At 58.7% G+C, this 26,698-nt stretch overlaps 1 protein-coding gene across 1 annotated transcript in view; it reads left to right on the top strand.

Annotated features, from left to right (window-relative positions):
* The first annotated feature begins 590 nt into the window (after nucleotides 1-590).
* CACNA1I (calcium voltage-gated channel subunit alpha1 I) overlaps nucleotides 591-26,698 on the top strand; it is a 62,675-nt gene continuing 36,567 nt past the window's right edge. The window contains exons 1-4 of the mRNA XM_040986137.1: nucleotides 591-820; nucleotides 12,815-12,926; nucleotides 14,141-14,274; nucleotides 25,193-25,290. Coding sequence (XP_040842071.1) covers nucleotides 591-820; nucleotides 12,815-12,926; nucleotides 14,141-14,274; nucleotides 25,193-25,290 — 574 coding nt within the window. The remainder of the gene's footprint in view (nucleotides 821-12,814; nucleotides 12,927-14,140; nucleotides 14,275-25,192; nucleotides 25,291-26,698) is intronic.

A 26,698-nucleotide genomic window follows, 5' to 3' on the forward strand; every position in this document is an offset into this window, starting at 1 on the left:
TGCAGCTCTGGCTTTGCTGCCCTTGACTGCCCTGTACCCTCCAGGCCGCAGTTCAGCTGTCTCAGCTCCGTGCAGCAGTGGGCTGCAGGTCTGTGAGCTGGAGGCTGAGCTGTGGCTCTTGGTTCAGGTCCCACTCCCTTGGGGAAGCCTACAGTAATTTCTTTTCAGCTTGCGGGGTCTCCTGGCACTGACCCCACAGCACCCCAGCTTCGTCTCTGTCACTCTGTACCCTGCTGATGTCCGTCTGTAGCAACTTTGCTTTCCTTCCTTGTACGTTTTTATTGTTTTTGAGGATGCAGTTGACACACGACTCTAGCTGGAAAAAGAATAAGACTATTACAGGATCATTCTAGATCATTCCAGAAAGGCTTTCTTCTTCCCCTCAGTTCTTCATTTGTTAAAACTGGGGCTCACCCAGGTTGACCAGAACTACTACTACCACTAGTTTGGAAGTGGATTCCCCCTTGTGGCTAATTCTACAGCCTGGGTTGCCTCAGCCCTGTCCCCACCGGGAGTGAGGAGTGGGCCAGACCTGCCCCTTGTCACGCATCCCATGTCTCTCTCCCCAGAGTTCCCTGCTCAGCGCTGACATGGCGGAGAGTGCCCTGCCGCCCTCCTCTTCCGCGGCCCCGGCCGCTGAGCCAGAAGTCACGGAGCAGCCGAGGCCTCGCAGCCCCCCTCCCTCCCCTCCGGGCTTGGAGGAGCCCCCAGAGGGAGCTGACCCTGACGTCCCGCACCCAGACCTGGCTCCGGTGGCCTTCTTCTGCCTGCGCCAGACCACCAGCCCCCGGAACTGGTGCATCAAGATGGTCTGCAACCCATATCCTTTGGGGGCTGGGCTCGGTTGGGGGCTGTATGGTGCCAGTGGCCACACAGGTGACAGGAGCTGGCCCCCTGCTGAGAGGCCTTGGTTTCCTGTTCCCACCACTGTTGCTTGGATTCTTTCCATCCAGGTGTGTCAGGTGGTACAGACTGGGTGAGCCTGGGGCGTTCACCCAGCGTGGGGGCTGCTTGCTAGTGGCTCTGAGAGCCAGAGAGTACCAGGTAGAGGTGGCTGCCTATGGCCAGGTATTGTGCTGCCTCGTCTTGTGGGGGACAGTAGAAAGGTGAGCCCAGGCCAGCTGGCTTGGAGACACCCCCAGTTCTGCCTCTGGCTGTGGGGCCTGTGTGACACTGTTGCTGCAGGGAGCTGTTTCCAAGCACAGGGGAGACTGGCCGTGTTCAACCCTTGAATATCACTGTTGAGTTCCCTGGAGGCTTAGAGCTGGGTCCTGACCCAGTCTGCCCTGAGTGGGTGCACCCAGCCCTTCCTCACCACTCCCCTCCCCCAGGCCTCAGGACCTTTTGTCCCGTTCCCTCTCGGCTTGAAGCACTTTCTCTTTCCCTATTCCGACCAGGTCTTGCAGATCTCAGCTGTGGTGTCTCCTTCCCTCATAAGCCCTCTGTGATTCTCTCTCAGGCTGTCTCCTTGTTGGCACATCTGGGTGTGAATTTCAAGATTTGTGAATTATTTAAAAAAGACAAAGTGAAAGGGAGGGAGGAATGGAGATAGAGAGAGGGGGGTCGTCTGTGTGCTGATTTCCTCTCCCCACCCCTCTCGTGCCTGCAACACCTGAGGCTGGCCCAGGCTGAAGCTGAGAGCCAGGGTTTCCATCCAGGTCTCCCGTGCAGGTGGCAGGAACTTAGCACTTGGGCTGGTAACTGCTGCTTGCTTGGCAGGAGCAGAGGCAGGAAGCTAGGCTGGAAGCAGAGCAGAACTCACCCTGGCACTCCCATGTAGGGTGCCAGTGGCGTTCTAGAGAAGGCTGGGTGTGTATGACTGAGCCCTGCATGGGAGAAGGGGCTGGCGGGCAAGGGCAGGGCAGGGAGGTGAAGGGTTTGGGAACAGCTGGGCTGTCTCCAGGGCAGTGCAGAGCTGGCCCAGGGCTCAAAGCAGGGGCGCTGCGGTGGAACTAAGGCTGCTCAGCTGAGCTGGGTGACGGCCACAGCAGCAGCCAGTGGTGGCCGGTGGCCGGTGCTGAGCAGGGGGCCTGGTGCATGGGAGCAGAGTGCTGGGCTCGAGTTTCCTCCTGGGACAGGCAGGAGTGGTGATGATCCAGCCACCAGAGCAGGGATGCTGGTGAGGTGGGGGAGAGGGGGCCGGGAACACTGGCCAGGTTGGGGCTCAGCAGCACCCCAGCTCCAGTGTTGCTGCTGAGCCCCTGCTTGCTGACTCTCAGAAGCCAGGGGGCCCGGAGGGAGGTGGGTCTCAGGCACAGCCAGTGCCCGAATTCCCCCACTCCCTGAGACTCAGTGCCAGGGAACCCCTGCCTGGGGATGGTGGGCAAGGTGGGGAGACTCTAGGGGCCTGCCGTGTGTGACCAGGAGTGTTGAGGCAGGGGCTGGCAGAGGCAGGATGATGGATCAGGTCTGGCTCTGCTCCCCAGGTGCCATGTGGCCCTCAGAGTGGCTGCTGGTCAGGGTGGCTGGTGGTCCTGCTCTGGTCTGGCGGCAGGTGCAGAGCTGGTCCAGGGGTTACTCCTTGATAGACTAGCCGGTCTGAATTCCCATATGCTGCATATGATCTTATGGGGAGTAGATGGCTGCCTGCTTGGCGAAGTCAGGTACCCCAGCAGACCCCTTGGGGCCTGCGGTTGGGCTGGCACAGGAGGGGCTTGAGTACCTGCAGGCTCCTCTCCCCACATCCCAGGCTGCCTGGAGGGCGTGTGGGGGAGGGGAGTTCAGGTCTGAGAGTCAGGTGCTGGCTGTCAGACTGGGAAGGTGAAGGTTGAAGTCTCAGCGATGATCACATGCTGATCTGCCAGAGACTGCAGAGTGAGCCTAGGGTTTGGCGGTTGAACTGGGTTTCTGGGGTCATCGAATGGATGGCTGCAGGGCTGAGGGGGTGCAGCTGAGCTGGGAAGGCAGGAGAAAGGCAGGGGAGGAGATCTTGGCGTCCTTAGGGGTCCTGGGTGGGTGCGGGCAGAGCCTTGTGGAGGAAGTTTGGTGTGTGGGGGGTTGGGGTTTGAGACGGGAGTGTTGCAGGTGCTCTGGGGGTTGAGGTCTGCCTGTTGGCACGGGGTGGGGCAGGTTTGGCATGCTTTTCCCATAGCAGGGCATTCCAATGTCCCTGGTCCCTGGGCAGGTGGTACTGATAATGCTCCCTTCATTGCTGTGGTCCCCTGAGTACGGCCAATGTGTCCAAATCAGGCACAGGACTGGCTTGTGAAGACCTGCAAAGGAGTGGGGGCTCTGGGGGTATCGGGATTGGGTGAGCAGGAGAGTCCTGGCCCCTGACAGCCCATCTCCCCCTCCCTCCCTGCTTCCTTGGTGCCCAGGGGCCCCTGGCCCAGAGCCAGCCGTTTGGGGAAGCTTGGTGCTCCCTGACTCAGCTCCTGCCCAGGCCCTGAGTCATGCCTGAATCACCAGGCGCCCACAAGCTGTGGCGACCCTCACTGGTGTCAGCTCAGCTTCTGCCTGGCCAGGGCCGCTTTCTGAGGTGCTCTGAGCCCCACCTGTGCCACGGGGGTGGTGCTTGCCCGTGCACAGGGTGACATGGCACAGGAGACCAGAAAAGCAGCCACATACGCCGTTCTCGCTGTGCTGGCCTGAGCCTGAGGGGTGACCAGGGTGTGCACGTACAGCTGAGTAAACACTGCTGCCAGCAGATTCAATAAAACCTCCGTGACAGGTCCTTGGATAGAATGTAACACCTCAGGAGCACATTGTTTCCGGGACGATCAGATTTGATATCTGTTACCTGGGTGGATTGGGGTGCACTTTGTCATCGGTGTCCTGGCCATTGAAGACATTGCTAATCAATCACAGCATCCTCCAGTGGGTGGACCCTGGCAGCCCTGACCAATCCATTGGAAGCCTGTCTTTCACCCTTTCTTGGGAGTGTGTCTGGCTGTGTGTCCTCACCCTCAATCTTCTCATCTCTGGGATGGGGAGATGAAAAATACTGTGACGTGTCCAGCACAGAGAAGGGGAGGGACAGTCGGCAGCTGGCACTTTCTGCTCCCATTGCTCTGCCCTTCACCACCTTTAACCCTTAAAGCCACCCCGGCAGGGTGATTCGTTTTACTGGTGGGGTTAGCAAGGTGCAGAGAGATGAACTTTGACCCAGTAGTTGCACAGCTAGGACATGGCTGGAAAGGTTGGAATGAACCCTGCTTTCTGTGGGTCCCCAGGCCCGGCTTTTATCCAGGACACCACTGTCACCCAAGACGGGAAGGGGTGGCTTGATGGTCCCCCGTACTCCTTGCGGCAGCCTCTCCCCTGGCCATCCCTGGAGGCATTGGCAGCCCCTCCCTTCCAGCCTGCCAGCGGCTGAGCTGGGCTCCTGCGGCAGTGGGAAGCAGCCATGCGTGCTGGGGCAGCCAGTGGGCTGTGAAGGCCTCCTTGTTGCTGGGGGGAGCCAGGGTGCCTGCGCCAGTCTGGCTGGGAACCAGGAGCTGCCAACCGCCCCACGACCTTGGGCCGATCATCCCCACTGGGTGCCCTCGGTCTCCCTGTCTGCAGGATGGGGGAGCAGGCAGTGAGGGACTTCCTGGGTGGCCAGGCCCCTGCTGGCCTGCTTGGGGTGGGCTCCACACTCAGTGCACCTGTGGCTGCTGTGGCCCTGGATTTCACCCATCCCCTGCCTTGTCCCTCGGCTTCTGCTTCCTCGCTGGGCCCAGCGGTACCACAGAGACACTGGGGGTCAGAGGAGAGTGCTTAGGGTGGGTGTTGGGTGACCAATAGGTGTCAGGAGGCAGCTGTGTGAATGCTGGGGCTGATGGATGCTGCCTGGGCAGCAGGGCAGCTGGACCCATGGTCCTAGTCATGGTCTGAGAGACCCAGTGTGGGTCTGTGACATCCCTAGAAGTATGCAGACTGGCAGGGGGTGGGTGGGTGACAGCTGTGGGGATGTGGTGTGGCAGTAATGGGGTCACCTGCAGCCCCTTCCCTGGTCATTTAGTCCTGGTCATTTAGTCCTCTGGGCAGGCTGCCTTGGTGCTGGCGCTGCAGAATCAAGGCCTCTAGGACCCTCGGGGGGCTCCTCCTCGATCTGACCAGCCACCCCTCTGTCAATCTTTTCCTGCCCTGCACCTGCACTGAGGGCTGGTTGTTTATGGCTGGCAAGGCTTCTCCCACAGGCTGTGAGGGAAGGGGGTCCTTGGGAGGGGACAGGTCCCCTCCTCCTCCAGCCTCATCCTGATGGACTGTCCAGACAGGCAGCAGGCATCGCTGGAAGCAGCCGCGTGTGTGGGAAATTGTCCGCTCCCCTCCATCTGGTATGGAAAGGTTGTTTTTCTCAGAAATAAAAGTTAGCACGGACCACCATCTCCCGAGGATGATGGCCAAAGTGAGTTCTGTGCTCTAGGGGAGGCTCTCCAGGCTGGGAGGTGGGGCTGACCCCCAGGGCATCCTCAGGGGCTTTGGTTGGGGCTTCCTGTGGGAAAGGCAGGGCAGCTGGGAGATGTCTCCTCTGACCCAGCCTGGGCATGTTGGTGAAGCCCACCAGGAGGAGGGGTTGTCTGACCTGGGGCTTGCTGCATGAATAGGAGTTTTCTGGGGCAGTTACAAAAGGCCGTCCTGGGCAAGGGTGCTGAGAGCAATCGGGGGTTTAGTGTGTCTGAGAATCGCTGCTGCCACTGCTCTTGACAGGTCATTGACTGACTCAGTGCCCACGTGGGGAGGCTCAGCAGCTCTGTGTGGGGCAGTGTTCTGACCCCTGGTGATGTAAACCCTGGGCTATGCTGCCAGCTTGGGTAGGGTCATAGCTCAGCAGATCTGGAAGCTCAGAGCTGACCCCGGCTGGCCAACTGAGTCCCCAGTGTGAATTCAGCAGAGTGATCCTTAGGGGGCACAGGGAGGCCAGAGTGGTCCACTGGTCCCAACTGGGAGGACCACAACAGCCTGGGGAAGGAGGAGGGGCGGAAAGTGACTGGATCAAGGGTTTAGCTAAGTTTGGGGTCCCCAAGGATGCTGATGGCAACCTGGAGTGTGGAGAGGACATGATATTTGGGTTCCAGATCCTGGAGAGTGGGATGGATCGGGAGCTGCTTCCCTCCTTGCTGGCAGCCAAGCCAGCTTGTGATGGGACCCACCCGACAAGACGAGGGGCTGGGGTGGGGGTAGACCTGATTGGATGTCGTCAAGTTGGAACAGAGGAGCTAGGGATGCTGGATGGAGTGCAGCTGGACAGTACAGGATAGGGGGAGTGCCCAGGCTGCCCAGCTTTTCTTGGTAGAGTTTGCCTGTGCTGCCGCGAGGCAGTCAGTGTGGCTCCAGGCTCCAGGCAGTCTCGGCAGGTGTAAGTCCGGTGGCCCCAGACGTCCTTGCTGTCTGTCTTCTCTTCTTCCTCTGAAGGACTGGGTTGGAGAAAGTAGGGTCATGCCTGTGGTTTCAGGAGAGGGTGTTTTGCCCCTGTTAGTGGGATGCTTGGCAGTGACTGAGCTGTTACTTGGCTGTCACAACGTGAGGAGCCCAGCATCCTCCAAGGCCCAGGACGCCCCAGTACCCCCTCCTCAAGGGTGACCTGGCCCAGTGGTGTGGTGACTGAGAAACGCAGGCCTGGGGCTCTGAGTTCAGTGGGAGTGTGGATTGGGGTGGGGGTGGGGCCTGAGTCTGAGTGGGCGTCTCTATAGGAGGAGAGGTGGGTGCTGCGTCCCCACTTGAGCTCACACAGATATGCGTGTGAATCTGCAGCTGTTGTTCACCAGGGATCATGTTCCCAGCTCTCTTCCCCTGTGCCACCCACCCTGTGTTTCCCCCACAGCCACTCACCCATCTATCCTGGCTCCTACCCACCCTCAAGTGCCTCTTCTACTCATCTATCCCTCCACCCACCTAGACAACCCTCCCTTCTTCCTCTCCCTCCATCCATCTTTCCATTCATCCATTCAATTATTCATCTAGCCATCCATCTATGCAATTGTTCATTTATCTATCCATGTATCCACTTATCCATTCATCTGCCCATCATCCACTTATTGGTCCATCCATTCAATTATGTATGCATACACCCATCTATCCATTCACCCATCCATCCATCCATCCATCCATCCATCCATCCATCCATCCTTCCATCCATCCATCCATCCATCTATCCATCCATCCACCCATCCATCCATTCATCCATCCATCCATCTATCCATCCATCCATCCATCCATCCATCCATCCATCCATCCATCCACCCACCCATCTATCCACCCATCCACCCATCCATCCACCCATCCATCCACCCACCCATCTATCCATCCATCCATCCATCCATCCACCCATCCATCCATCCATCCATCCATCCATCCATCCATCCATCCACCCACCCATCCACCCACCCATCTATCCATCCATCCACCCATCCATCCATCCATCTATCCATCCATCCATCCATCCATCCATCCATCCATCCATCCATCCATCCACCCACCCATCCACCCACCCATCTATCCATCCATCCATCCATCCATCCATCCATCCATCCATCCATCCATCCATTCATCCATCCATCCATCTATCCATCCATCCATCCATCCATCCATCCATCCATCCATCCATCCACCCATCTATCCACCCACCCATCCATCCATCCATCCATCCATCCATCCATCCATTCATCCATCCATCCACCCACCCACCCACCCATCTATCCATCCATCCATCCATCCATCCATCCATCCCCATGCCTGGCCTGATCCCCCCGGAGGCCAGCTCCTGACCTGGCTAAGTGGGGACGGCTAGACATGCCTGTAGGTGTAGATGTGCTCTGGGAGCCAGCCTCCTGGTGGAATCCCTTCTAGGCCCCTTGTTGGCGGATCCTTGACTTGTGGCTGGGTTTTGGGGAGGTAGGGCACAATTACCGAGGATACAGCCAGAAATGTTCTGGACTGTGCCTGCCTGGGGACTGAGGTTTCTCCTGAGCTCTTGCTCAGGGTGGCCCTGCTGGGTCCCAGGGTGGTCTGTGTTTAGCTGTGCTTGAACACTGTTGCCCACCAGGCTCAGTGACATGAATGAATGAAGGAATGAATGAGTGAATCAACAAGTATCCTCTTACAGCCCCCAGCCCCAGAACGCAGTGGACATGCAGAAGTGGCCTGTGTAACTGCAACACATGTGACATGGCCACACAACACTGGGTAATCCTGGACTGGGGCATGTTTAAGCACCACTGGGGAGTGAACAGGGGTGGTGCCCAGGCTGGGTATGCAGCAGGTACTCCATGGATGCTTATGGGGCAGGCCCATGAACTGGGAAGTGGGACTGGCAAATTCAGGCCTCTGAGCATCCTGTCCTCAGTAATTGGGGGCAGAGGGGCCCTCCATGGGGAATCAGTCTGGCTCCCTGGTTCCCAGTGTAGGAGGTTGTAGCCTCAGCCCCTTTCTCCACTGGGTTTATTTAGATAGCAGAGACAGACCCCCCAGAAATGGATCAGATTTCAGATTTGACAGAAATCAAAACAAACTTGGACACCTCTGCCAAACCTAGCACTCCCACTCCACACCCGATTCATTCCCCCCATGGGGACCTGACAGCCAGGCCTGCAGGAGGAGGGTGGTGGTCGCTATGGTAACCATGCAGGCCTTTGGCTGGCTCCTGGAGAGGCGGCTGGCCCGCTGGGCTTGCTTTGGCTTTGGGCATTGCCTCCTCTGTCCAGCCACTCTCCATCTGGGAGCTGGCAGGTGTGAGGGCCCCCCTGGCATGGTGGCTGCCCTGGTGACCCTGTCCTTTGAGGCCTTTTGAGATTTGAGGGTGCTTAGGGTGCAGGGTAGCTCTTGCTGGTCCTCTGCATGTCTGGGGCCCCCTGTGGCAAGTTCTCCCCCACCCCTGGACAGGCCTCCCTTCTCATGGCCTTGTGCGTTGCTCTTCCCCATAGGAGCTTTTGCCACCATGCCCAGATGGGCCTGGATGCCCAGCAGGGGCCTAGCCAGACTAGCTGGCAGCATGCTTGCTCATCTCTGCCCCTGACTGGCCTCCCTATGCCTGTGGCTGGGGTCCCCGGGAGGCGGAGACAGTGTGGGTGAGAGAAGAAAGCAAATACTCTACTCCGTGCCTCGGCTCCGCGCTGCAGGTGACAGAGTGTGCGGTTTGTGACCGATGCAAAGGCAGCAAGCTAGCGGTGACTCTGATCTGCCCCTGTCCCCTGCCTGGCCCTGGATCAATGTTTGTTGCCTCCATAGCAGCGTCTTTCTGGTGGGATGCCTGTCTGTGGGCTCTTGGCTGAGGTTCTGGTCTGACCCTGATCGTATCCAGGTCTAAATGTTTTTTTTTTCTTTAATATTTTTCATTTATTTATTTGAGAGACAGAAGAGATAGAGCATCTGACCCCGGGGTCAAGCCCCCAAAGCCCTGGTCCAAGCCAGAAACTCAGTCTGGGTTTCTCACAGGGGTGGTGGGGACCCAGTGACCTTGGCCAACAGTGCTATCTTCCTCAGGATCTGCGTTAAACAGGAATCTGGAACTGGGAGCTGCAGCCGGGCATTGAACCTGTGTCCTCTGCTTTGGGATGCGGGTGTCCTAGCTGGCCTCTTTCCCATAAGGTCATATGTCCACCTAAACGGATTGTTCTGGAAAGGATGAGAGCCAGTACATGTGCAGTGGACGTCTGGCGGTGGGGCATGTGGAGGCGTCTCTTTGTTTTCTACTCTAGGTGAGTTCGTGTGATCAGCAGCTGAAGCCAGTGTGGGACTCTCACTCCGTCCCTGGCCAGGTGCCTTTTTCTTTGCAACAAAACTAAAACATGTGAGACCCTGGCCCTGTTGCAAAGAGACAGAGCTCTGTGGCAAGAGCTCATGACTGTCGGGTTGGGGATTCCAGGGACTCCTCAGCTGCTTGTGTCGGTTTTGGTCATAGAGTCTAAACAAGATACGTTGTCCTGGCTGATCAGAAAGCTCCATGGCAAACCAGCTCTTAGAACATTCTAGAACCCTTCAGAAATGTTTGCCACCATTACTGTCATCAGTCCTGTTAAGCTGTTGCTTGGCATGCTGCAGTAACTCAGTAGATGCTCCTTAACTCTCTGGGGTCCCAAGTCTGGGGACCTTGGAAGACATGAGGAGCAGTCTGGGGCTGGGGAGTGGGGTGTGTAGGTCCAGACCATTCTGGAGGTGGGGCTGGTGGCCTCACCTTTGCTGAGCCTCTCTTTCTGCTCTGCACCCCTTGAGGTGGCTGCCTGAGGGGGCTCCAGTGTCTGGTGGCTGTTCCCAGCTGAGCTGTGACGCAGAGACCCCAACTGGGATGTCTGCTCAGGGACTGCTGGGTAGCCTGGGCAGGTCCCTGCCAGGTTACCGTCTGACAGAGCCTGCCAGGAGGGTGCAGGTGGCCCGAGGGGGCGGAGTGGCTGCCAAGACCCACTGCCTTCGTGGAGTGAGCCCTGGAGCCCCTGCTGGCCCCCAGACGGTTCCAGGAAGTTGGCTTTGCCTGCCAAGCTCCCCATTCGACCTGGGCCAGGCCCTGGCCTCCCTCGCCGTCCCGCTGTTGCCCATTGTTGGTCTCCGCTTGCAGGCAGGCGGGTGCCTTTGATCCCCGAACTCCTGGCCGTGATGCGGTTTCTAGCAGCTTCTGAAACTCCTGGGTTCCGGAAGGGCCTCTGTCATCTGGGATTCCCCCCTTGTGCCTCGGGCCTCCTGGGGTCCAGAGCGCGTGTACGTGTGTGCCCAGGAGATCTTGGGAGCTAAGCGGTGTGGAGATGAAAGCCGCTCTCGCTATGCCCTCGGGGACTCTGTGGGCAGGCTGGCTGAGGTGTGGAGGTAGCAGCCTAGAGTGACAGCCTGTGTTGCTCATGGGCAGTGTGACCTTGGGCACCATCAGCTCACTAACCATCTTGTGGGGTGGCTGCATTTGAGACCCTTCTGGCTCCTGATTCCAGCTCCCTGTTAACACAGACCCTGTGAGTCAGGATGATGGCTCAGGTAGTTGGGTCTCTAGGTGGAGTTCCAGCTCCCAGTTGCAGCCCCACCCTGGCTGCTGCGGACATCTGGGGTGTGAGCTGGCAGCTGGAAGCTCTCCTTGTCTCTCTTGCTGCCTCTCAGACACGTAAGACAAAGTCTAGTGGTGGCACACGAGCTTCGGGACCACAAGAACAGGTGTATCTCACCTCTGCCCTTTCCCAGTACGGAGCGTTGGAGAGACCTAACCCCTTGTGCCTTATTTTCTACTCTTGAAAGTGAGGCTGTGAGGACTCAGGGAGGCAGCACCTGCAGCAGGCTCACTCAGCATCAGGCACAGCGGGTACAGCTTGTGGCATGGGGTAGCCAGAGGTCAGAGCTCAAAGTTCAGAGAGGCTGTCGCAGGCTCCAGGAGAAAGACTGGGGCTGGCCTGAGGGTCCGTGGAAGTCCAAGGCAGGGGCAGGCCAGACCTCACCTCGGGGTGCACCAGGCCAGGTGTGGCTCTCAGCTTTGGTGCTTCCCAATAGTCAGAAGAGGCTCTAAATTGCTCTGCACCCCAGTTTTCCTTATCTGTGAAATGGGTCTGCTGACCCCTCCTCCCAATGCACTGCCTAGGTCCCTGGGGAGGAAGCAGTTGGGGCACTTTGGGCCCTGGGCCCTGGGGAAAGCCCCCGCTGAGTAAACTTTGACTTTGAAACAGGCAGGAAGGGCAGAAGGGGCAGAGGCTGCGGCCAGGAGGAGGGGGGGAGCGGGAGGATGGGGAGGTTCGCTGGTAATTAGAACATTTGAACTTCAGAAAAGTTAATTAGTGATGAAGCCGCTGCCGGAGTGATGCTCAGATGAGAAGGGGGCTCTGGCAGCCACTGAGATTAATTACAGGGTTTGGTGGGAGAGTGGCAGCAGGGTCGGGGTGGCAGGGGGGAAGGAAGGAGCCGGCCCTAGTCAGGGTCTGGGGCGGGGGCAAGGGAAGAAGGCACCCAAGGTGTGTAAGGGCCTGGGGGTGGGAGAGAGGCTGTTGCCATGGAAACCAGGCTCCTCTCCCCGCAGGCAGGAGCTGTGCACTTCACTCCTGGTGGGGTCTGGTTGGTGGGCACGGCTGGGCAGCACAGGGTATCAGAGTGCACCCAGCAAACACGAGTGGTGCTCAGTTGGCATTAGGTCACAGCTGCCCTTGGTGATGAGCGTGTTGGGAATGGACAAGAGTGACAGGTGCTTGGAGAGAGGGCAAGGCCAGCCAGGGCAGACAGGCTGGGGGCTTCAGAGGGAGGGATGAAAGCCGAGGGTGCTGGGAGACAGCTCATGTAGAGGCCCTGGGGTGGCTGGGGAGGTCTGAGCTGACAGCTGGGGGGAACTTGGCGCTGGCCGGTGCTGACGACCCCAGAGCTGCCTTCCCTTCTCCTGACGTGCATTTCTGGGGACAGAGTTGTGGGTGGTGTCTTCAGTCAGAAGCAGGTGTCGAGGCCTGGAAGTCTGCCCCACAGTCTGATTGTGCCCGTTCATGCTGTGTGTGGCTCAGGCTGCCAAACCTTTGTTACTATCCTCTCACCAAAATGTCTGCACACATCCCGTGAGCCGAGGGCCTGCCCCGGGCTGCAGACGCTTGGGGTCTGCAGACACTTGCCTGGTACAGGGTCTGGGATCTAGCTGATCTCAGCTGCCTAGCAGGGCCCTCTGCCATCAGACTGGGGGAGGGAGGGTGAAGTGGTCAGAGAGAGGAGGCAGGGACAGGAGGAAGAGGTCAGGGGTGGGGAGGTGAGGGGGTGTCCAGCTTTGCAAGTGGAGTCCTCTCCTTAAGGGGAGGGAGGAGCTGGGGTCAGGGGGTGGCTGCTGGGGGTGGCCCCGTCTGTTGACATGGATGGGCTGGCTCTAAGATCTAGGGAGACTTGGGGGTTGACCCTGTTCCGTTCTGGAGTGCCCGCCCGTGTCTGTGGTGGCTTTGCCCTTAACTTGCCTGTGCACATGGTTTGAGTGTGTCAGCATGCTGGTGATCTTGCTGAACTGTGTGACCCTGGGCATGTACCAGCCCTGTGACGACATGGACTGCCTGTCGGACCGCTGCAAGATCCTGCAGGTAAGTCCCTGGCAACCCCCTTACCACTCCCCCCGACCAAGCCCCTCTCATTCCTCATCTCCACGCAGGCCCTCTGCCCGGACCCCCACCATCTCCTTCTGCCAGCCTCCACCTCCTCTAACGTACAGGTGCACTCCTCCTTTGACACAACCTGCCTGGATTCCCCCAGCTCTGAGTAAAGGGTGGGCGGCCTCCAGGTGCTCCCAGCTCTCGTTTTCCCAGTTCCCACATGGGGGCCATGACCTTAGTGCTTTCCGGGCACCTGTGCAGGTCTGTGCACCTGTGGTGCGAGCTGCCAGGGCCAGCCCCACCTTACAGGAGGACAGGTTTCTCTGGAGGAGGCCTTGTCCCCTGCCTCTCGGGGTTCCCAGGACTGTGGTTTCCAAGCAGCACTGAGCTCCTGGGACCCCTGCTAAGTATTGGACCCCTGGGGTGGGCCTTTGGTCTAACAGCTGAGATGCTGGTTAAGACTCCTGCACCCCCATTGGAGAACCTGGGTTCATCCCCCAGCTCGGGCCCCTGACTCTGGCTTCCTGCTGCTGGGGACCCTGGGAGGCTACAGTGATGGTGGCTCAGGGAACAGGGTTCCTGCCGCCCAGGGGAGCCCTGGGTGGAGTTCTGGGTCTGGCTTAGCCCAGCCCAGTACTGGCCAGTTCAAGCATTTAGGGAATGAAGCAGAAGATGATTGCTCCCAATCTCTGTCCGTCTCTGTCTGCTTCTCAGATCACAGCAGCACAAACGCAAAAAGTGCCCCCGGGTCCCTCACCCAGCCCGTACTAGCTGGGGGTCTGGGTCAAGGGAGTAGCAGCCTGTCTCATAGCTGAGGCCCCAGGGGAATGGCTGACTCCCAGCTCCTCCCGCCTTCATCCTGGCACGCGGGAGCTCTGACATTCTTGAGTTGAATTGGCTACAGCTCTCCTTGTTTCTGGCGGAGGTCTAGGAGTATACATACCAGGCTTGGGAGAAGCCGGTGCTGGCTGTTACGGGGGTGGGAGAGATCCCGGGCCCCACCCTGAGTCAGGATCCTTTCCCTGGGGAGACAGAGTGGTCTGCATTGCCTGGCCAAGTTCACGGCTCCTCTCTGAGGGCCTCAGTCTCCTCCCGAGGGTGGACCGTGCTGCACCAGGTCCTGAGGGTCCTCCCCAGGCCACCGGTGGCTCTGACCCCCGAGACCTGTTCTGCTGCTTGTCTCCCTTCTCCTCTGCCCACTGTAGGTCTTTGATGATTTCATCTTTATCTTCTTCGCCATGGAGATGGTGCTCAAGATGGTGGCCCTGGGCATTTTTGGCAAGAAGTGCTACCTTGGGGACACGTGGAACCGCCTGGACTTCTTCATCGTCATGGCCGGGTGAGCGGCGTGGGCCCGACCCGCGGTGCTGGCGGAGCGGCCATGTGTTCAGCTGGGATGAGCTGGGAGGGGTCTGGGTGGGCGGACACGCCTTTGCCCCTCCTGTGTGGCCAGCTGCTCCTGGGCTCTGTCTCCCAGCTGGATTGCTGGGTGACCTTGAGAAGGCCAAGGGCCCTGTCTAGGCCTCTGTTTTCTCATCTGTAACATGGGAGCTCCAATTACGGCTCCCTCAGAGTGAGCACTCAGCAAATGAGAGCTGTTATTGTTGTTACCCTAGATCCCCAAAAGTGACAGAGGGGGAGCCTGGGCCCCAAACTGTTTCAACCAAGACCTGAGCCATGGTCCCAGAGGCCAGAGGGCACCATGGCCCAGCATGCAGCTGCTCGGGGCCCGCTCTGTGCTTTGTCCCTGCTTTTCTGATCACAGCCATGCATGGTCCACCCATCAGGCAGGGCTGGTAGGAGTGCCCAGTCCTGGGGAGGGGCAGAGGGGGCAGTCTCACCCATGAAGGTCTCTCCCAGCTGTGGCATGGTGGACACGGGCCAAGTGTTACAATTTGCCTTTAGGATAGGAGCCAGGTTGAGTCAATCTGACTTAGGGGTTCCAGTGCTTTCTTGGGGTGATGGCACAGCGGAGGAAGCAGCAGCTGTTGCCGGGGATGGGACCACATGGCAGAGGACAGGCTGGAGGCCATGGTGCGTGTGTGTGAGTGTGAGTTCACGTGTGTGTACTTGGGTGTGTGAAGAAGAGGCCTCGAGGCAGCCCAGTGCCTGGCTGAGATGAGGAACCAGCGGGTGGCGGTCACACCAGGAGTGTGTGTGGAATCCCACGGGCTTGTCCTAGCATGAGGGGGTCCATCTCACTGGGCCTTTTCAGAGGGACGGTGGCCTCCCCTTGGTGTCACGTTCACTTTCTCAGCGGCATTGTCCCCTGCTCCCCAGGCGTCACCAGCAGCCTGGCCAGCTTTGTTTGGTTTCTCATGTTCCCTGGGGTCCCCTCGGTCAAGTTCGTGTGAGTTCTTTTGGTTTGGCAGGAGGACATCCTGAGGCGTTGGGCACCTGTCCGGCTGCACTTGTGTCCCTGTGGTCCCCTGGGTGGGGGGAGGACAGTGTGGGCATGGCTTCTCTCACTAGCAGCCTGCATGGACGGCGTAGGGTAGCTGGGTGGCCCGGGTCCTGTTCCCCCTCTCAGGAGACAACCTGTTCTCTCCTGGCCATTTTGTACAGGTTGTCTTCATCTTCAGAGTTCAGACCTTGCTCTGGGGCAGGCCTGGGGTGGAGGGGGTTTGCTTTGCAAACCCAAGACATGCATAATCATTCAGCTCACTACTCCTGCTTTTAAATGCATTTTCCATGGTCTTCCCTCCCCCCGGTTCAAAGATATATTACTCTACTGGAAAGGCAAAGTGCCAGAGAGAGATATCTTCCATCTGCTAGAGAAAGAGAGATCCTCCATCCGCTGATTCATTTCCCAGATAACCTCAATGGCCAGGGCTGGGCCAGGCCGAACCCAGCAGCTTCTTCCAGCTCTCCCACGCGGGGGCCAGTGGGCCATCTTCTGCTGCTCTCCCAGGCACATTAGCATGGAACTGGATTGGAAGTAGAGCAACCAGAAGTGGAATTAGTGCCCCTATGGGATGCCAGCATCACAGGCCATGGATGAACCACTGTGCCACAATGCTGGCCCCTCCCATGAAGTTTTAAACATTGATTTTGTCAAGAGGCAGAGAGAGGAGGAAAGAGTGCAAGAGCGAGCGATCTCTCATTGGCTGCTTCCCTTCTCAGGTGTCTCCCAGGGAGGGCGCTGAGACAGGAGCTCCTTAGGTGCTCCTCGAGGGGGCAGGAGCCTGGCTGAGCCGCCAGCTGCCGCCCGGTGAATTCAGCAGCAGAAAGCTACGTCAGGAGCAGGGCCGGGCACGCTGCTGCATACGACACAGGCGTGCAGCTGGCATCTTACCCACCAGTCCAAACACCTGGCCTTCCTTCCGCCCCTTCTTGAGTTCTCGCTCCTCTACTTTCTTTTTGCAGAATTGCCACCAAGCGCCTTGCACGTGTGTCTTTTCTCCAGGACCTTCCCAAATGCCCTGCCTGGGTCTCTGAGTCAGGGATGGTCCCTTCCCAAGCATGGTCATTTCAACTCTGCCGGCTCCGGCTGGGGTCAGCCGACTTCCCCAGCTGCTTCTGATTCTTGAGGAGAGGCCCAGCAGGCCAGTGACCCAGCAGAGATGGAGAGTTTGGAAGTGGAAAGAGAGGGAGAGAGGCTAGACTTGGAATTGCTTAAAGACCTGTGCAGGGCAGTAACGGCTGTGTGGGGTTTCTCTTGTTGGCTGGGCAAAAACCGTTTGCATTCTGGCCAGATCCAGACCTGCACATTAATGTCGGATTTTATGGCATCTACACCAATAATGAGTGGGAAACAGTGAATTGAGCCAAGGTGTCGTCCTCTGGCTGGTGAGATAATCCTTAAGCAAGTCTTCTGCTGCAGAACGGCATTGCAATACCACTGCTTCTCCAAACGTCAGGGTGATTTTTGTCCTAACAACTGTGGTCCCACCCACCACATCCCTCGGGCCCCACCCTGCCTTTGGGGGTGCCACGGTCCCTCTGTTGCTGACAGATTGTTCCCCCACCTGTCTCCCTGCTCTTCTTTCTGAATCAGGATGATGGGGTCTGTGAGCTGAGCAGCCTGGCTTTGGTGGTGCGGGCTGAGGTCTCAGCGTGGTCTTATCCTGGGGTTGGGTGCGGAGGGCTGCAGCCTGTGTCCTCCGGGGACAGGGAGGACTGCGCATGGGGCTGACACACAAGGACTGTGTTCAGGCAGGCCCCATGCTTGCTTCCACGCCCTGCTGTTAGAGCTGGCCAGGCACAGGGGCATGGAGGAAGTGGGATGGGAGGGTGGAGAGTGGAAGGAGGTGTGGGAGCCAGGGGGCTGGCAGGGGGCCGGCAGGGGGCCGGGAGGGGGCCTGCAGCAAGTGCAGCAGACTCAGCTCTGGTCTTGGGATACTTGTAGTGGTCATGCTAAATAAGGTGTCCTCCCTCTGCATGCCAGCATGCCCAAGGGACTCACGTGGGCATGCGTGGGCTTCAGTCCCCGGTCTGGGAACAGACTCCCAAGCACCTGATGATGGCATTTGGGATGAAGAGATTCAGTGGCCTTGGCCCAGTACGGTACGGGAGACCAGCACGTTGTCTGGGGGCCATGTGACCCCACTCCACCTCACCAGGTCACAGAGCTTCAAGGGCTCTCCCATCTGGAACTCAAAGCAGGTGATTTTTACAAACCAAAAGAGTAAACATTGGCGTTTTGGCTGGTAACCGTGCCTCCCAGTGGCCTCCGGGGCCCTGGACTCAGCCGCTTTCGCTGCCTCTGCTCTGTGGGCTTGTTCGGCCAGGGCGGGTTGTTGCAGCTCCTCCGATTGCTGGCATCTCACCAGAGGCTTTTCTGCAGGGTGTGCCAAAGCCTGGGCAGCCACCTCTCTCCGTGTGTAGGTGACCGCACCACGCCGTCTTACTTAAGCCACATTCCTGCCTTTGTGCATTAGGAGGTCATGAAATATTCAAGGATACCGTTGTTGAACTTGAGATAGTCTTGATCCGTCCCTTGCCCTCTGTGCATTACCTGGGTGACTATCTCCTCCCCCAGGCGGTAACCCTGGCCGGCCGCTGCTGCTAGCTGAGGGCGGGAGGTGGGAGGATGGTGGGGTAGGGGTGTAGACCCCTTTGTTAAAAGCTTCCCTAAGAATTCCGATGTCTGGTCTCAGGGGAGAGAGGGGCCTTAGGCTGGAGGTTGTAGGAGAAGTTCCTTTCCTCCTCCAACCAGTGGCGCAGGTTCAGATGACAAACGGATAATACCACCTGCTCCTCAAACATGGAGGGCCCAGCCTTTTCGCCCCTTCTCAGCATTCCTTCTTCCTTGCTGTTCAGGGTCCTTGAGACACGCGTTCAAATGTAGGCTCTGTAGGGCTCGCTGCAGGAATCTGACCCAGTACGTGTAGAGGGGTCTAGCATTTACATTTTCCCCAGGCACTGGGATGGCCCCTTGGAGAAAGGTCATTTGATTCACTCCTGCCACTGCAGGGTGAGGCCCACATCTGGAGCCACAGGAAAGGGGAGGAGTTGGGAGGGGTCTTCGCCTCCACCTCTGTGACCAGGGCCTGAATGTGCTCTGGGGCAGGTAGCGTCCAGGACAGTGTCGACTCCACAATTCAGTGCCTCACTGGCCACAAGGACATGGACGGGTCAGGGTGTGCAGGGAGCAGCTCCCCGCCTTCCCTCCTGCAGCTTCTGGGAAGGGAAGGAAACGCTGGCTGGTTCCCCTCTTCCCCCAGCCCAGGAGAGTGTTCTGAAAAACCCAGGGCAAGGTGGGCATGTCCCCTCTGTGCTGTGAGAGCTCTTTGTCCACAGTGCTCCATCAAAGGAAACCCAAGGCTGTTAGGCTTTGTCCAGGGGTGGGATAAAAATAAGGGCATCCACTCTGCTGAGTGCTTGCCGCGGCCTGAGCTTGTTTAATCTTCTGATGAGCTCCGCGAGCCAGAGGCTGCGAGTGGTCACTTCTGCCTCTCCTAGGAGGAGCCCCGTGGGGAGTGGCTTGCCCAAGGTCACTGGCTGTTCATGTGTGGAGCCAGGGGATCACCCGGATCCTGTGTCCCTTGCTTGTTTGTCGGGTGTCCTTGTCAGGAGTGTGTTTGGCTGCAGGTAATGGGAACTCCACCCCTCGGTGAGCCTGAGCAAATCCTTGGCAGAGTTTTTCTGACAAATGACTGAGGTTAGAGGTTAAGGGCAGTAGCTCTGCATGGTGGGGGCTGCCAGACGGCAGCTGCTGACAGAAGAGGCTGGGAGAGAGAGTGAAGGGATGGGGAGGGCCATGCCAGCCGTGCCCGCCCACTAGGGCCAGAAAAAGAGTGGTGTCTTGCTCAGCTCCCTCCGCTTCCCTGCACCCGTGGCCAGAAGTGAGTCTCCTGGCCACCCTTATCTGGGCCGTCTTGGCTAAGCCGACACTCTGTGGTGTCAGACCCCATAGGAGAGAGGAGATTGAACTTGTAGCATTGGCTATCCTCCTGTCCTCAGGCCTCAGTGTCTGCACCCACATTGGTCAGAGCTGTGGCCCCACCACATCTCCAGGCCCTGGTCAGAGCTGCCACAGCACTGCCTGAGTGGGCTAGGCAAGCTCCACAGTGCTTGCCAGTAGACCCAGCCAGTCGGAGAGTCATCACTGGGGACAGTTTCTAGAAGCCTCCATAGCCTGGGCTTTCCTGCTGGGTTGTGTATGCACTGTTCCTGGCTTACCCTGGATCAGACAGGTCTGTCTGGCCTCCAGGACTGAGGCTCATGGCAACCCCAGAGGCCCTGCAGCCACGGTCTGGGGCATGCTAGTTTCCCATCTGTCGCATGGGGTGGGCTGGTGGGACACCTGGAACCAGCTCCTTTAAGCGGAGTTGTCTTGTGTGGGTCTGGGCCTTAAAAGAATCTAGCGGGAACCTGAGTGTGAAGTGTTTTTTCTCCTTCGTCTGTGGGGCAGGGTGGGAGGAAAGGTGATGGTCACTGTGCAGCCCGTTTCCATGGTAACAGGATGGCAGACACCACAGGGAGGGGGGCAGTCACCAGCAACTCACAGGCAGCCAACTGAGGAGCCAGACACTGCTGGCTCCTGGTTCAGATGGGGGGGACCGCAGGGCCAGGCCTGAGGATGCCCACTGCCCCTTTACTTACAAACCTGCCCAGCCAATGGCATTCACCAGGGGTGCCCATTGCCGTTTACACAGAAGCCTTAAGACACTGTGAGTCCAGTGCCCCCAGGTTCTGCTGCTCCCCCTCCCAGCAGCCCGGCCCTCCTGCCAGGGTGCCAGGAGAACTCTAGAATCTCATGGTGAATGGCCTCTGCTTCTCTGGCACCTGCCCAGATCCAGAGCCTGGCCTGTGAACCGCTGGCCTGATGGGCTGTAGAAGGCCCTGGAAGCCGTCTGGCCCTGCCAAGGTGGTCAACCGCAGGTGGGACTCAAGGTCAGTACATGGACAGCAGGCTTATTTAGAGAGATCGCTTGTGTTCTGCGAGTGACATTATGAATGTCCAATGGCCTTTGGTGTCCCAGCCCTGGAAGGGGCCTTTGGAGGAAGGTCGCCTGAGTGGAGGTGGGGCTGAGGGTGGGTGGGGGATCTGGGGGGGAGTCTTGGCAGTCCTTCCTTCCACTTTGTGCCCTACCCAGATCCGGCATCTTTGAGGTTGGAGCTTGGCCTGAGTCAGGTGTGTCATGACTCCTGCCCTTCTGGGCTTTGGGGCTTGTGTGAAGCGACGTGGGGATGACTTGGTTCATTTGCAGAACAGAGAGGCGTGTGTCTCAGCTCTGCGGGCCAGCAGGTGCAGCATCAGGTGTGGCTCCCTTGCTGTCTGCAAGGACCATTTCTGCACACAGTCTTGTCTCAGAGTCCTCGAATGGGGGGAACTCCTGGGGCTTAATTTTGCCTTTTATTTTTTTTATTATTTAAAACAATTATTTATTTTACTTGAAAGAATCACAGAGAGGAATCTTCCATATGCTGGTTTATTCCCCAAGTGGTCACAACAGCCAGAGCTGGACTGGTCTAATGCCAGGAGCCAGGAGCTTCTTCCAGGTCTCCCACGTAGGTGCAGGGTCCGAAGCCATTCTCTATTGCTTTCCCAGGCCACAAGCAGGGAGATGGATGGAGAGTGGAGCAGCCAGGACACAAACTGGTGCCCATATGGGATGCTGGCACTGCAGATGGAGGATTAGCTGGCTATGCCTCTGGTTTAGCTCCTACTTTGGCTTTTTATAAGGGTGCTGAGCTTGTTTCGTCCCATAGGGTTCCCCACTGCATGACTGAATGCTGCCACCACAGGGATTCCCCTTCAGAAGTCAGGGTCTAAGGTGGCCACATTCTAATTGTCTTCCTTGTTTCTTTCCTCCCTGTCTCTCTCTTACCCTCTCCATAAAGCTCCTACTGTGTGTGGTGTGCATGGGCCAGGGGTCGGGTCACCACTGCGAGCCTGCGTTGTCCCCAGCTGCTGTCTGGTAGCCAGTGTGTGGTTCCCAGCGGCTCAGGTTCCCTCCACTTCGTTGTGTCTTAAATGACGTTTGGAGAAGGGCCCCAGGGCCTTGCACAGGTGGAGGGAACCCCCTATTTTTATCCCGGTGAACATCCCCCGGGCAGGATGGTTTCTGGAGAGGTGTTGCCTCTCCGACTGTGGAGCTGCTTTCTGCTAGTTCCACAGGGCTTTTTCCTGGTCTTTCATCCCTTGAGTTACTAGTTGAACAAGCTGGCACGGGGAGTCCGGCCAGCCGGGCCCTGGGCTGGGCGCTGGGACCAGGTGGCCAGTGTGCAGGAGGCCTCCAACCAGGAGCCCAGTGGCACCCAAGATACGTCAGCCCAGCTCAGCCTGGAGGTGGCATTCTTCCTGTCCCTGGCTTGGCAGAGAGGGGGCGTGGTGCTGGATAGGCAGGGAGGGGGTGAGGTCGGTGGGCTTCTGGGGCACTTCCTGTTCAGGCTGTCTCCCCGGCAGGTGATGAGGCCCAGGAATGGGATTGGGCAGGTGCAGTGTGATGGGAGGGCAAGTGAATATAAACTAAGCTCAGGTATGATCACAGCTCACACTCATTTGGCTCTTACGGATGCCAGAAGCTGTCGTGGCCACTGAATGTGCATGTGGCCTGCCTCAGGCCACACAGCATACCAGCCCGCGAGGTGGGGCTGGGACCCAGTGTGTGCCCTGACCACTGGGTACCCCTACCTCCAGGCCACCGGTCCTGTACCCTGTGCTCTCAGCCTAGCTGACAACTGGGGAGGTGGCGGGGCAATGGGTGAGTTGGGTTCTTGCAGTGGGTATCACGGTGGGCCTTGGGGAGACCACCCGAGGGAAGATGGCAGGTGCTCAAGAAATCCTTCTGAAGTGGCCGGGCTGAGCCATGAACCGGTCCCCCAGGGGAATGCCTTGGCTCCAGGATCCGGAGGAAGAGGGCAGAGCTGGTTTGGGGTTCAGCTGCAGGGAGGCGCTCCGGCCATATGGTCAGCATCCTGCCTCCTGCCAGCTCTGGCCTCAGCCTTCTGTGTTGGCAGAGGCCTCAGGACACCACGGAGGCCAGAGGCCGGCACAGCCACCCGCTTTCTGGGGACAGAGAATGCTCCTTCCTTCAGTCCTGGCTGCACCTGCAACCACAGGCCTGCCTTGAGCCGGGCAGCTGGTACCTCCACAGAGGGCCAGGCCTGGGACCCGGGTCATCGCTGCAGGACGGATGCCCACCCTCCCTGCCAGCTCCTGGCACAGTCCCTGGGGCCTGTCTTTGTCACTGGCTCCTGGGGTGACTTGAGGACGCAAGGGCTTGCTGTTTGCTGTTGGGGGGGGGGTGTGAATTGCTCACCTAATGAGGTACCTGGAAGCTGGCAGGAACGAGTGGGGTTTTTGTTGATTTTTTTTTTTTACTTTGAACACTGAAGCTCTGAGCTAACTTGACTGTGTAATTAGGAATTAATTTCCCATGCTGGAAAGTGGTGTCTTATGTGGGGCCTGAGGGAAGCCAGCATGTGGTGTAAAGCCTCTCACCACCCTGTTACCCTTCTGGACTTCTGGACTTGTGGAGTGGGAACTGGGGAGTCCTGGCTCCCCACAGTCTCCCAGGGCAGGGAGAGGAGGGTGGCAGGGAAGAGTAGCTCCCAGCAGGTGCCTTCTGGAGAGACTGGAGGCTATCCATTCCCCAAGTGCCTGCTGAGTCTGAGAGGAGGAGGGGAGCTAGCTCCCCCTTATCCGGGTCTCTCCCCTAAGGGAGTGTACATCTCCCCCCTGGGCCCACACACCGTCTCTTAGGCTTCCGGCTGGGGCTACGCCTGGCTGCCCACAGTATCACCTGCTCCTGTGCACACACACACATACTTCTGGGATCACCTCCAAAGAGGCAGTGGCCCCTACTTGCTGGCTGTGGGTCTGCTTAGGGGGAACCCGAGGCAGACAGGAGGTGTGAATGGGAGGGTGTGCAGGGGCAGCCAGAGCCAAGAGGGCTGGATTCCATCCTGGTGCAGGGAGAGAGGAACAGCCCTGGAAGGAGGAGGGGAAGGAGTGAAGGTTCTGGACAGGGCCTTGCCCAGCACATGGGACGAGCCTGGTGTGGTACCCAGGGCACTGAGTAGAGCTGGGCTTAGGTGGAGGTGGACAGGGGCCACAGTGTGCAGGGCTTGAAGGCCAAGGCCATGGCTTGGGGTCATCCCAGGGATCTGTGGAGTGGTATGGTTGGGAAGTCAGTAGAAGCAGACCCGCGCACAGTAGGCCTGCAGGGGCGTTCACTTCTTTGACCATACACTTGTCTGTTGAGCATTTGCTCATTTTTATCCTCTAACTTCCTAGGCTGCAGTGGATCTCTTAGTGGGAGTTAGGTTGCTGTGCCCCCTGGGCCCTGGCACGCAGGTGTCCCCTCTCCCCTGGGCAGGGTAGGGCAGGGGCTGGAGTGGGCCTGACTTCCTCCCAGACTCCGGTGTGTGTCCGGTGAGAGTGCCCTGCTGTGCCTGCCTGTGCCGCCCCCACAGCCACGTCACACGCGTCTCCCCAGCTGCCTGGAGCGCTCTGCAAAATAGGAAGATGACAGTTTGGCACACCCACGTGCGAGCGCGGGATCCTCACACGCCTCGTCATCTCTGTCCTTCCCCTCCTCCCCGCTGGGCAACCCCCCAGCACTCATCCCTGTCTGCCTGAATGGCCCCTCCCCCTCCTGCTCCCTCTCTTGGCCCCCTGGAGACCCCCAGGTCTCTTTCTAGTCTGTCACTCTGAGCAGGAACGGGCACCTGTGAGTGTGTACACACGGAGGGCTGTGCTGGTGGATGGCCACATGTGCAAGCCGAGCCTGGAGCGGGGGGCATTCCGGGGCTTCCGCTCAGCCCCTCTTCCAGCAGCAGGAGGGGGCGGTGGCTTCACACCCGACAGAAAGTGAGTAGGAAAAGCCCTGTTGGCAGACAGGTGGGGCCAGCTGCAGTGCTGCAACCCGTGGGAGAGAACAGGGGCCTGATGAGCTGGGTGCTGGGCTCAGGCTGGCACTGCTGGCCCTGGCACATGGCTTGTCCCTTGTCTTCTAGTAAGGGGGCAGTGTATGTTGCAAATGAGCAGGTAAGATCTGATGCAAATATAGGGGACCACAAAGGGGGCCCCAGATGGAGATCTGTCCACTGTGGGGAATCTGGGAAGACTCTGGGAGAAGCAGGCTGCCTCCCAGGGAGCTGTGGGGCCGGTGGGGCATGGGGGCATGTGTGGTGTTGGGTGGGGTCCTAGGGAAGAGAGCCAGGGCAGTGGTGAGGATCCCAGGACGTGTTGGCCTTTAGGCGGCTCCCCTGTCCCGCCGGGCACTCCTGACTTGGGGGTGCCCAGAACCCAGCTTGTCATTGGTTTCCTGGTGGGCTCTGGTGTGGGAAGCTTCCGGGACTGCAGGGATGTCTGAATGGAGTCCAGCCATACTGCGGGCACAGTGGAGACAAAGTTGGCCTGGCAGGGGCGTGGGCTTGGGCTGGAGCTTTGGGGGTGCAGCCTGCCTGTGGTGTCCTGGTGGCCGGTGTCGGCAAAAGAAAGGATGACACTGGGATGTGACCCGTGGGACCCAATGCCTCTGACGTCCAGGTCCCACTTGTGGTCTGTTTGAGCACACCTCTGCACCTCTGCTCTCCCTGCCTGAGGGCTTGGCAGTCCCGGCTGGGGGCATGGTCCTCCCCATTTCCAGGTCAGGCAGAGGTGCTGAGCTGCCGGGGGCTCTCAATGGGGCCTGGTGTTTCTGCTCCCTATACTCTGTCTGAGAACAGAGCTGGCACAGCCGAGGGAGTGCACACCCACTTGAGACCCCTGGCAGAAGCCCCACTTACATTTAACCCTTCTGGTGGGCATGGTGGGGCACGTGTCCCCTGGCTCCACCCGTCATCCTCCCCTTCTTTCACAGGATGGTTGAGTATTCCCTGGACCTGCAGAATATCAACCTGTCGGCCATCCGCACCGTGCGCGTCCTGCGGCCTCTCAAAGCCATCAACCGAGTGCCCAGTGAGTCTGAGTGCCCAACCTCCAGCCCTCCCTGCCTGGCCAGGCCTTGGCCATTCAGTCTGAGAAGACACAGCAGCACTATGGGGGTGCCAGAGCTGGGCTGATATGCCTTTGCCTTTGTACAGCTCCTGGGCCTAAAGAGGTTGGAGAAAGTCGGGGTGCAGCCCATGGGGGTCCTGGCTTTCCACAATTGAAGCCCCAGGAGGGTGGTCTCAAAGACTGCTAGGTGGGCACCAGATGGAAGGAGGCTGCCCTGGGAGGGCGCCGTGTGGAGCCTGTCACTGGTGCCCTGGCTCCTGACTCCATATTTGAGCTGACTGAACTTGAGTCCTGTCACTCCCCCCGCCACCCATAGGTTCATCTGCCTGCTTGCTCACCCATCTTTCCACCTGTCCATCCTTCTGTCTTTCTGTCTGCCCATCAGTCATCCATCCATCGGTCTACCCATCCTTCCTTCCTTCTTTCCATGCACCTGTTTGTCTATTCTTTCCTTCATCTCTGCATCCTTCCATGCATCTTCCCATCCATCCATTTTTCCTAGTCTGTTTCTGTTGTAACAAAATACCTGAGGCAGGATAAGGATAAGGATGGATAAGGACTAGATGCTGATTTTGTTGCCTGATGTGGAGTGTGGTGGAGTCTGCTGCCCAGGAGGGCTCCCACCGTCATCGAATCCCGGTGACCTCCCAGCAGCAGCCTACATGTACTCTGGTTGGGGGGGGGGGGCACATTTACAGTACAGCCTCTCCCTCTGCCCACCTGGCGTGTTCAGAGAGGTCCTCTGGGCCCCACAGCCCTGCCCCTGCCTGCATTGTCTGGTGTTCATCTCTCCTGAGCCCTGCAGCACCCCCTTCCCCTTGTGTCTCACTGCGTTGATGAACCGACCTTGGGGGTTCAGCTCCCCCTTCTTCCCCTCTGCTGTCTGTGCTAGGACTTCGCTGGGCTGGGGACAGGAGAGGAGCAATCCCACTGGGGGATGTGGGGACAGGTGTTCCTAGCAGCACCTGTCCACCTTGTGCGGCCCCACGCACTGAACACCCTGCAGTTGTGTGAGGCCCAGAGAGGTGAAGCATCTTGTGCCAAGTCACACAGCCATTCTGTGGCAGGTCAGGCCCCTGAACTTTCCATGGCTCTGTATGGCCGCTTGCCTCTCTTCCCTGTCTGAGCCTTGGTTCCTCCATCTGTAGAGGAAGCAAGGTCTTCTGGAACCTTCTCCACTGTCAGCGTTGTCACCACTTCTCCAGCTCTGAGCTTTGGGGCCCTGTCCTCTGCTCCCTGCCCACAAACCCACCCCTGTGTCCTCCACCTGGCATGAGTGCCTGGGTGGGCTGGCCTGGCACTCATGGTTCTGGGCTTTGGGCTGAGCAGGCAGTGGAGGCCATGCTCTGGGATATTGTTGGACCAGGAG

The sequence above is a fragment of the Ochotona curzoniae genome, unplaced genomic scaffold, assembly GCF_017591425.1.
Source record: "Ochotona curzoniae isolate NIBS_2020 unplaced genomic scaffold, NIBS_Ocur_1.0 contig_1014, whole genome shotgun sequence".
Lineage (NCBI taxonomy): Eukaryota > Metazoa > Chordata > Mammalia > Lagomorpha > Ochotonidae > Ochotona > Ochotona curzoniae.